The 11,183-nt window shown below is 45.3% G+C and overlaps 1 protein-coding gene across 1 annotated transcript; it reads left to right on the top strand.

Moving 5' to 3' along the window:
• The first annotated feature begins 278 nt into the window (after positions 1-278).
• sall2 (spalt-like transcription factor 2) lies at positions 279-10,437 on the top strand. The gene is made up of 4 exons (XM_071491892.1): positions 279-1,038; positions 2,681-2,827; positions 4,751-8,610; positions 9,015-10,437. Exons 2-4 carry the CDS (start codon positions 2,752-2,754, stop codon positions 9,312-9,314), a joined length of 4,236 nt encoding a protein of 1,411 aa, XP_071347993.1. The 5' UTR covers positions 279-1,038; positions 2,681-2,751; the 3' UTR covers positions 9,315-10,437.
• The last annotated feature ends 746 nt before the right edge of the window (positions 10,438-11,183 follow it).

Raw genomic sequence — 11,183 nt, 5'->3', positions numbered from 1 at the left:
TAGCTTGAGTTAAGGGAATGAATTAACGAGTCATTGTGTGCTTCAAGGGTTTTTGAGGTGAGATCATTTGTGCTGTTATACTTTGGTACTATGTAAGGACCTAGCTGCAACCATTTAATATTTTTTTAAAACTAATATGGGCTACTGCGCATGTCTATATAGCGCATTCAAGCGGAATGCTAAGACAGTAAACACCATGTGGAGCTGTTATTAGCTTCATTTGTGTCTATATATTTTCAGTTTGTTTCCAAATGACTAAAATATGATTGTGAAGACATCCAAGTACCTGCCTCATCTGGATTGAGTTTCAAATCACTAAATATGAAAATGTATTAAAATGTGAAAATGTGAGTTATGATTTTTTTCATGACAATGGCGGTGACCACAACCATCCACACCTGTGCAAATCTTAAATCACCATCAGACTAATTCAGCCCTGCACTAGAGGTGTGTGTTCCCGGGCCCGCACTCCTATGTAAGATGCACACTGAGAGCCAATGTGGAGGTAACTGTGGCCACTGTTTCCCAGAGGACCGTCTGGCGGCGAGGGCCATTAATTATAACCGACAGGGAGACAGACAGCTAGCCAGCTAACCAGACAGACAGACAGACAGACAGACAGTACCGCAGAGAGCGCAGACAGGCCGGACAGGAGCAGGCCCCGACAAATACAAAGAGAGGAGGAAGAGCAGCACGCACGGCCAAGAAAAATAATCCTCCCCCAGTGCAGCGAGCGCAGCTATCTGCACCGCCCCTGCTGCTGCTGCTGCCACTGGACTCTGAGTAAATACATTCAGGCATAATAAGCCTTTGTCATAAGAGAAAGAAACGCGGTTTTACGACGGAGATAAATAATTGAAAAAAATGCGGCTGTCCGACTGCGCATCCCTGGGAGTGAATAGGGAAATGCTGCGCCAGTGTCCCGGCTGAGAGACGGAGCCGATCTTACCCAACATACGCTCCTGAGCTTTTTTTTTTCCCATCCCCTTGTCATTATACAATAGGCTGTCGCTACCAAAAATCATCGTTTCAAACATGGTAAGTTGTTTTTGTGTTATATCGAAAGGGGTTGTGTCGGCGACGAGCGGCCTGTGGGGGAAATGCACATCCGGGACTGTATTTTTCGGAGAAGTCATAATATTTTATGAATCATAACTTGTTATGATGTGGGAGCGCGCGTAGCGTGCAACAGGTCGCCGTACAGTAGCGGGGACGCGCATCCCACCGCCGTATTTTGCGCTTGTTTCCAAACATTGGTGTTTTAAGCGCCCGGCCGTCGTATAAGCGATCAAATTAGCAAGATGGCACGAAAAAATAGGAATGCATTGTTGGCACAATAGTGTTGTGGTTTAAAAAAAAAAAAAAGAAGCAATGATATTCTCTGCTGTTACTATTTGATAACTATTAGAGCAATCACTACTATCTCTACGATAAAATATCATCGAGTACGCAATGACGCACATGTTTATAGCCTAATTTTCTTTTTAATCCTTTGATATTTTGCGGAAATCACTGCGCTTGGTTTGCAAAGACAAGTGTCCTGAGGCCCACTACAGAAATTACACCAGTCCAGTGTTAAACTGTGACATATTGAATGAATTGGATTTCCACAGAGGGCCCGTTTTAAATAATTTAGACTGGAATCATTAGCCTACCTGGTTTCATTGCATTTTACACCTTTATCATTCAGACTTTGTATTAATCCTCCAAGCTCCGGAGACAGAGACAGAGAGTGGGTGGAGAGGTGTTTGGGGGGTGTCACAGGGCCCGGGTGGAAAATAATTTTTCTCCTCACTCTGGCTGTGTCTTTCTTTCACTACCTCTCTCCACGTGGTAAGCAGTCGGGATGAGAGTGAAAAGAGAGCATTGTGCGTCCAGTCAGTAGCCTTATGTGTTGGAGAGGCTCTGAGAGGGTGATGTTCACTCAGCTGTGCCCCCTCAACGCCATTGTTGCAAATTCCACCTCATTCCGGTCGCTCTGTTTACCGAGCTCACACAGAAAGCCTGTTTCAGAGGCGGCGGGAGCATCGTGGAATCCCAAACATATTACACACCTTCAATACACGTCTGCGTGTGCATGTGCGAGATGGCGGCCTGTGACACTATGTGTTTGGGTTGGTTTAGCAGAAGTCATTTAACCTGAGCGTCGGCTTTTGCGCCCACCTGTGCGCACACTTCCCCTCTGTTACGCACAGAAAGATGCACACCAGTGAGGTTCTTGTTTTATATTCACATAAATAATCGAAAGTCCAGGCAATGGCTATTATGTGATGAAATTGAGCGTCAGTGTATGAGGGTTTACTAAAGAGAGGCAGTGGACTCAAAAGAAGGGGTGTTCACTCGCCATTTGAATGCAAAGTAGTGGATGAACAAGTGAGCTGTGTGTGTGTGTGTGTGTGTGTGTGTGTGTGTGTGTGTGTGTGTGTGTGTGTAAAGAAGAGAAGGAGGGCCAACGGTGAGTTTTGAGAAAAGGGAAACTTGTTGAGAGAAACTGTCACACATGCCTCTTTGGCACTTTAGTTCTGTTTTTCTTTTCTCCGCACAACAATGCCACCAACATGGACCCACTTTATTGAGACTAATCCACACGGAGCCTCCAGTTTCACATCCTTGGAGATGATACTTAAGATTTTCTTCATTTCTTTTCCTGTGAAGTAATTTAGATACCTACTTTTTTCAGTGTGCAGGGAGACAGAATAAAACTTGTGTGTTGGCCAATGCGCCCTTGGGTCGGTCCCATCCTGCAGAAGCATGTCCCGTCGGAAACAGAAACGACCCCAGCAGCTTATGAGCCTGACCCTCGGTGACTGTCGGATACTTGAGCATGGTGAGAAATAGACTATGTATTAAAAGAGTACTGGTTATGTAGTAGGATGGGACTCTAATTGGATGGAAAGTTTAGACCTAAGAGACCTCCGCATGTCCTTTACATGTGGAGTTTGTGTCAGTAAATACTTAATATCTGTTGTTATCTTATCTTCTGCTCTACTGTACTAACACAGGACTTAAACTGATGCCTTAACCTTTGCACTGTATTGTAAACTTTGACCCAGGATGACTTCTCCAACCTCATATGGGATATAGCATATTTTGAATTTGAACAGAAATTTTAACTTTAGGAGTTTTATAACTTGTTTTTATGTGTGTTGATTAAGATGCAATTATTTAATTTGACTTATCATCTAGAAATAGACTCTTACCAGAATTATTGAACAGTTCAGTTTAATTTGTATTTGAAAGAGAGGCTATATTTAGGTGCAGGCACAGAAACTAAGGCCTGTTGGAAAAACTGGCCTACTAAGCCTTTAATTCGTTCTCCGTGGTGGCAGCCATTAGCAGCTTTCTTTGCCCTGTAAAACCCAACTGTCTTCACTCCTCCTCACTGCCAGGTTCAAAGACCACCCAGAATATGGGGATATACAGTAAATCCACAGACAAATATCTGTGAAAAGAACATGTAGTGAATTTGAAAATGTTTCATAGAAGTAGTAGGATGAGCATGAGAAGGTCAAGTTAAAGGAAACTTAGAGGCACTGAATGAGGTGTTCTAACCGCAATAGCATTAGACCCCATTGTCCCCTTTCAGCTTTGTTGCTGGGCACTGAAGCATGAACATACCCACGAAGAAGTGTGTATGTGACTGTGTGTGAGTGTGTGTGTGTATTTGTGTCTGTCCGTCCACTCCAGTTACAGGAATAGGGTCCACAGTGTGTCATAAAACTGTAGCTCTCAAGCAAATAGCAGTTAAGTTCTGTATGTGTTTGCGTGTGCATGAGCGATCTTGTGTATACAAAGATTTTGCCTTTTTGTGGCCATGTTTTGTGCATTAACAGTTAAGTTGTGTGCATGTGCTTTCACTTCTGTCCATCTATGCTTTCCTGAGTTAAGTTAGCTTGGTGATGGTCTGTGAGTCATCGTGTCTGTCTGCAGGGCTGTTTGTTTTCTTTGCACGCCACCTCTCTTCCTCTGCCTGGCCCTAAACCATATCAGGAATGTGACCCCAGAGTGTGTAAGGTCAAGTCTGCCAGCCAATCAGGTTCCCAGTACAGTGTCCAGTACCCAACCAGGACCTAACGTATAGCACCTCATTGGGTTAGTGGGGGATGGGCTCTTGAGGAGATGAAAGAAAGACAGATTGAATGGAAAAGAAAGAAAAAGAGGGAGGCAAGGATAGAGGAGTGTGTGGATGTGGCTTCTCTTTTATTTGGGTGGGTTGGGGGGTTGAGGTAAAGTCCATTGTCTTGTGCATGTTGCCCTGGAAACAAGGTAGGCTCCTTTATGGGTAAGCAGTATATTTTTGCAGACCACAGTAATCGGTGTGTGGGTTTGTGGGTGTGTGTGTGTGTGTGTGTGTGTGTGTGTGTGTGTGTGGGTGTGTGTGGAAGCATGAGTGTTTCATGCATCATGCGTGTGTGTGTGTGGTGACAGTGGTGAGGAGGCCACAGTTGATGAGGATGGACAGGACAAAGGGGAAAAGAAAGCAGCAGAGAATGATAAGGTTGTGGAAATTCAACCCAGAGGTTAAAAGTCACCTGAATGCTTCTTTTACCTAGACTGCAAGACGTCACCAAGTAACATCCTTTACTTCTCACTGCTAGCTTTTGTTAGTGGTTATTAAGTAAAATGTGCCTTATTAATTAAAGTTGTTGATCAAAAAAAGATAGATGTAACAACTATATAAACCCTGATTTTTTGGCACAATAAATGATGATGAAATTACATTTAGATTTTCTTCTTTCAATTTCTCTAGATGACCACTTGGCAGTGAAGTCGCAGTCCCCTCCATTTATCCCGGATTCTCCCTTGTGTTCTCCATCTTCTTCTCCTCAAAGTTCCCAGCTGTTCCTAACTCTACGTTCATCTTTCAAGGGGTCTCAGGCCCCCTCTCTACCCACTGAGGGTCCAGCATTATCTAGTTCACAGAGCCAGCCCTCCCACCAGCCCCTCAAAGACCCACAGCCCACCCTCTCACCTGAATGCCCTGACTCTTCTCTCTCTTCCCGAACTCAACATTCATCTGTGCTTCAACTGTCTGGTTGCACTCCTTCATCTTCTGCAGGGTCCCTCATCCACCCTTCCCGAAGTGCACACATGGCCTCTCCCAAGTTGGGGCTGTCAGCCACCACTACCACCTCTTCTTCCTCATCATCATCATCTGCCTCCTTATGTCCTCCACCACACCCTGGTAGCCCCAGTCGTGTGCCTGAGGGCCCCCCGAGCCCTGTTACTCCCACTCCTAGCCCAGGAGTGACATCTGCCTCAGCTGCTCCATCCCGGGCCCAGCTGAGCATTGCTTTGATCCTGGAGGAGCTGCGGGTGCTGCAGCAAAGGCAGATCCACCAGATGCAGATAACAGAGGAGATCTGTAGACAGGTGCTACGCCTTGGTGGGGCCTCCTATACCATAGACACACCTTCCCAGCATCTCCTCCCTCCCTTGCCTCAGCTCTGCTTGGAAGGCAGCAAAAGGGCAGCCAGCCCACCTACCCAGCCAACTCCACCTCAGCCTTCCACTTCTGTAGCTCCTCTCCTGGCATGTTTCTCTTCCCTGCTCCCCTCTCAAGCAACCAACAAACCCACAAAGCCAAGCAGTTCCTCTTCTCAAATCCTGCAGCCCCACAAGACCCAGACGGAGGGGACGGGAGGGACTTCAGGGGCTCATAGTTTTCTGGGGATGAGTTCTCAATTCTCAGCTCCCTCCACCTCTTCCTCTGCTACCATGCCCATGGCTTCTTCCACCTATCCATTAGCCCTGTCTTTAGCTCTGCCGAACCGTTATCTTCATGAGAAATCTCCAAATACCACTTCAGTGAGTGGGCACAGTGGCTTGTCCTTCTTAAATTCGTCCCTCTCCACATCAGTATCTATCGTTCCAAACTCCCAACATGCTCTGCAGTCTGTCTCTGGAGGAGGAGATTCTTCCCCTTTACCAAGTTCCACCAATACTGGCCGCCTGAGCCATGGTTGCCGCTTTTGTGGAAAAATGTTCAGCAGTGACTCTGCCCTGCAAATACATTTGCGCTCACACACAGGGGAACGACCTTACCAGTGTCCAGTGTGCCTCAGCCGTTTCACTACACGAGGCAACCTCAAGGTCCACTTCCTACGCCATCGTGAGCAAAACCCAGAGCTCTCTCTTTCACTCCTTCCACCTTCTTTGTTTGGGGTAGCATTAGGGGTCACTGGGGGATCAGATATGGGACAGAACATGGGCAGTGGTAGCAGTAGTAGTGGCATTAATATGATTCAGAAGAAGCGAAAAAGCAGGCCTGAGGATGAAACATGTGGAGATAATTTGGAGGTCAGTGGCACCAGTACTAGTTTTTCTCTGGGGTCCCCTGGAGGATCTACCCCTTCCACCCTACCTCTGCCCCCTACTGTGGATCTAGCATTGATCTCACACTCTCTCCTGCAGCTGAATAGGGCTGCAGCTGTAGCTGCTGCAGCTTCTATTACCTCTGGCTCATCCCACTCATCCTCCTCCTCTTCCGCCTCCACTTCTTCTCTGGCTACCTCCCTCCTATCGAACCCCTCTTTGTCTTCGTCCTCCACCATCACAGGATTATTCAAGGGTGCCAAGCAGCAGCATTTTGATGAGAACACTCCCCCTCATGCCCCAATGCTTTCGCCTGCAGCTTACTCCCAGCTAGCCAACCTGCCTAAGTTCCTTTTCCCATCTGTTTCTACTTCTTCCTCTACCCCTGCTGCACACTCATCCCTCTACACCCATCCAGCCTTGGGCTTGCTACGCACCCCGCTACCCTCTACTGCGGGTTCCCTCCAACTTGCTTCTTCCAGTCATTCTCAGCTCTCCTTTCCATTCTCTTCCTTTCCCAAAGCCCCAGGTCCATCTACCACCACTCCGTCCTCCACTCCTACGTCTGAAACCTCCAAGCTGCAGAGGCTTGTGGAGAAGCTAGAGAAAACCCCTCCCACTTCGTCTTCGTCATGGACATCTTCCTCTACTTCCACCTCCATGCTGGAGATGCTATCTAGCAGTACCACTACCTCTTCAGCAAGTTCAGTCAACAGTCGTTTCACAAATGCCAGCACTTCTACCACATATGTCATGGCGTCCCCACCATCTTCTACTCTTGCCACCTCCGTTTCAAACTTCACCCATGAGATGGTTGCTGCCCTAGGCATGAGCACCAATGTAGCAGGTGCCATGGCGGGAGGCATGCTACCATCACTGAACATCACAGGTCCAGCTGCTAACCTGGCAACCAATCAGTGTGGGGTGTGTCTACGGGTACTGAGCTGTCCCAGAGCACTGCGTCTGCACCAGGCTACACACCTTGGAGAACGGCCATTTCCATGTAAGATATGTGGACGATCCTTCTCTACTAAAGGCAGTTTGCGGTCACATCTGGCCACCCATCATGCCCGACCACCAAATGCACGTGTCCAGAACTCTTGCCCACTGTGCCAGCGCAAGTTCACTAATGCCCTAGTGCTGCAGCACCACATTCGTATGCACCTTGGTGGACAGTTGCCCCCAGATGGCACAGAGGATTCTGTACATGAGTTGCCTCCTGAATCTAATGCCAAACCTTTGTTGCAATCTCAATCCCAGTCCTCAGACCCAAATATTGCTTCTGGTAAAACACCTCCTGTAGCCAGCCACTCCAAGAGCCCAGCACCAAGCTCACAATTTCAAACTCCAGCAGTTGTCTCGGCCCCTGTTTCTAGCAATATGAAATCAGTTGATCTCACCAAAAAACCCAGCAAGTCTGCTCCCTGCAGCCCAGACCTCATCCCCCCCTCAGACCTTAGTCCCGACCCCTTCATGAATCCCACCACACAAACTCCACCCCCAGGCAGTGCAGACCCACCTGTCCTTTGTGTCAGTGCCCCCTTGCCAGTCTCCCAGCAGACAGATGAAGGTTCCTTGGAAGGCGGAGATAACCAAGTTGAACAAGTCACTGCTGAAGTCCATCTTCCTAAATCCACCCCTTCACCAATTTCCTCCACTGTTACCAAAACCACAATGTCACCTAAAGCTATGCTAGTGGACTGTGGAGAGGATGAAGCATCTATCTCCTCTGATGCTTTCCTTGGCTCCAACTCAAACCTGGAGGACTTACAAAGCACACCTGCCCTTGGTGCCCCCTTTGTTTACACCTGTCCCAGTACCTCCTCTAACCCCACATTGAGTCAAGATGTTCCTAGTGTTAATGCAACAACAACCTTGGAATCAGACTCAGTCTCCCCAAGGCCGGAATCACCAGAACCCATGGAAGATGACAAAGACCTGTCTCCTCCACCAGCAACACCAAAGGAAGACCCAGCAACTGTGCCTGACGATGATCCCAAAATGACGTCCAATTTGGAGACTGCAGACACTACTGGTGCTGAAGTAAGGAGTGCATCACAGAAAACTGCCACTTTTGTAAGGGAGACACGTCAGAGCTTTCATTTTAGTTCCTATCGGAGGGAAGAGCGGGTAGAAGGTGTTAAGATTAGTGGATTAGCTCCAAGTGAAGCACTGGAGGCTTCTGTCCCCATCAACCTTGCCCCAACCCTGCCATCTCCAATGTCTCGTCCTGAGAGGAAGACCTATTGCTGTGCTGAGTGTGGAAAAGAGTATGCCAGTCGCAGTGGACTGAAGGTGAGGGATAAAAATGTGTGGTATAAAAATAATTTCCATTGATAAGATGGATATGTTGGCAGAGTAATTGTTGTAGTACAAAGCTTTTTTTCAGGAGGTTGAAACAATATTTTACAGCTTTAGTGCAGTATTATATCTTGAAATTCATGAATAATATTACAATATAATGAGCATTTTCATCATCAAAAATGAAGAAGACTGAAATATTAGTTCATGTGCTCATAAAAAAGAAAAAAGATCCATGCTCCGGTCATATGTTGGACAAAACTACCCATGGATTTTACGCTACACTTCATTATATTGGATATGTTTGATAGTTATACCTTGCCTAACCCATAACCCTATATAAGTATGATCAGGATAATGATTACACATAAAATACTTTTGATTCTATTCATCCTCAGGGGCACATGAAACACCATGGTGTAGCAACCAAAACATCACGTCCACCAGCCCGGAGTAGCCGCGCTTCCACTGACCAACTTCCATCTTCCACATCTATGACTTCCTTGAACATTCCTGCCACCAGGAGCTCAGCAGGCTTCTGGAACCAGTACCAAGCGTTCCTTAACACCAGTAATGAGCCAAATGATGACCCAACTGCTGGACCCCAAGGAGAGAATGAGTCAGCACAATCACCTGTTCGATCTCAGACGGATCCAAGAGTTTCCGAAGTTGAGGAAGAGTCTGGTGAAGGGTCATAGCTCAAGTCAGCGTGATTGGCTGGATGATTTTTTTTTTTTTTTTGGTGTTTTCAATCAATGTTTACCTTTTGGTGAAACTGTATCGACTTTTGCGTAGTACTGCTTCCTTAACACATTTCAAGTAGCCTGTCAGTTTGATAGTCAGAGTAATATGTTTATATGTGAAAGTTGTGAGTCAATCAGCTTGGTATTGTGTTTAAAAAAAAGACAGCTATTGTACAAATAAAGATAAAAATATTCAAGAAGTAACAAAGTGAGTCCAGTTATTGCTGGATTTGTTTCCTTTGTCTGGCTGAAGTTCTTAATAGTTTGAAGCACAGTCTAACATAAAAAGAATCTATGTTTGGATATCAAGAAAGAGTATTCCTGTTGTGTCAGTGTTTCTTACCAGACCTGGGCCAAATAAGTCAGAGTATTTGTTTGAACTTACCACCAGGCCCAGATGGGTAGGGTTTACCACATTTGAACAATTCTGATGCTAATTAGTGAGTCACCAGAAAGTATACCAAAAGAATAGTTTGAAATAATTCTATGTCAACATGTAAACATTTTGGTACTCGTGTTTTGTGCCATGTACCAAAACTGATCCAAATGGCACCAAAGGATGCTCAAGCTAACCAAAAGAAAATTTCTTGGCAATTGCTACGAGCTAGGTGTGTTTAGTATCTAGAAAATTATTTCCTTGAGTTACAGAGAGAACTGATATAAAGGAAGAAAATAGGTAAGCGAAACAAAATTTTGCTTTGCAAGAGCAAACAAGTCCAACAATATGAATGTTTTTCTGTGGGGAATAGTAAGTCTTTTGTCCCCCATTCTGTGATTCAGATAAACCACTTGCTCATGTCATTGTGATTTTCGTTTCACTATATTGTCCTGTCAAACCAGAAGCACAACTGCAGTGTTTGTGAACCCAGTGAGGACACGGTCTTTTGTGTGACCTTTGACCTTCAGCTTTGTGAATATTATGATTGTTGTTTGGTCCATATGTATTATCTGTAACACTTTTCTCAGTTACTAAAGTTACTAAAACTTTTAAGTTACTATATATATCAGAAGTCTATGTCTGTTTGTTGTAAGCTGTACATTCAATATATCCCTATTAAAAACCAATTTGGAAAGAAAATCTTGCTTAGTCTTATTTAAGAGAATTTTACACAGCAAAATATGTTGTAACTGGTGAATTGGCTTATTATTTTCAATGAACACTGCATTTATCCATGCTTGTAGGCATTTGTGTCTAGTCCGAACTGTCATGCTCTCTCAGATGTAGATGTCATTGATTTCTGCTCCCTGCCAAAAAAATCAAAGCTCTCCTCTTTTGTGTCACATCAACCAAGAGGACGAGGGGAAGGAGGTGGCCAACTGTCTTTCTTCAGCCATGGCAGAACATGTGCACATAAACTAGGTTCCAGGAAATGTGTGTTTTAAAAGACTTTAAAACATTGTCTCTCTATGCATGTGCACACAGAGCTGTTAAGCATCATGCCCACAGCAGCCATCCTATGTGATGTTAAATCTATAGCTGCCTATTACCATGAGCAAATAACATTGTCAATACATGTGTGCACATGGCAGTCTACAGTTGTGATCTGAAACCAAACCAACACTACTTTAGCTAGGGAACAAGGTTTCTATGCTTAAAGAAAGCAGGAAGCAGAAACACAAAATGCAAAGCCAGCATAAGGCATGGATGTAAGAGTTGTATGCCTCAGCTATGTATTATTTAAATATATGCGCAATGTGTGCATTAGAGGGCGCAATTCCCCTTTTTTCCTTAACCATAACTGTACAGATAAATCCTAAAAAATGACCAGATCTTAAAAATATTCCTATAGAAACTTCAAATGTGATTCAAAAATCATTTTAGCT

The sequence above is a fragment of the Trachinotus anak genome, unplaced genomic scaffold (genome assembly GCF_046630095.1).
Source record: "Trachinotus anak isolate AG129_WGS33_773 ecotype Australia unplaced genomic scaffold, CSIRO_AGI_Tana_v1 ptg000012l, whole genome shotgun sequence".
Classification (NCBI taxonomy): Eukaryota; Metazoa; Chordata; class Actinopteri; order Carangiformes; family Carangidae; genus Trachinotus; species Trachinotus anak.
This window is presented reverse-complemented; position numbering and strand designations above follow the sequence as displayed.

Excerpts from the sequence above, each read along its gene's own strand:
- sall2 (XM_071491892.1), top strand. The coding sequence starts at position 2,752 with ATGTCCCGTCGGAAACAGAAACGACCCCAGCAGCTTATGAGCCTGACC. Across the intron at positions 2,828-4,750 it reads CTGTCGGATACTTGAGCATG|ATGACCACTTGGCAGTGAAG; the intron begins GTGAGAAATAGA and ends CAATTTCTCTAG. Across the intron at positions 8,611-9,014 it reads CCAGTCGCAGTGGACTGAAG|GGGCACATGAAACACCATGG; the intron begins GTGAGGGATAAA and ends ATTCATCCTCAG.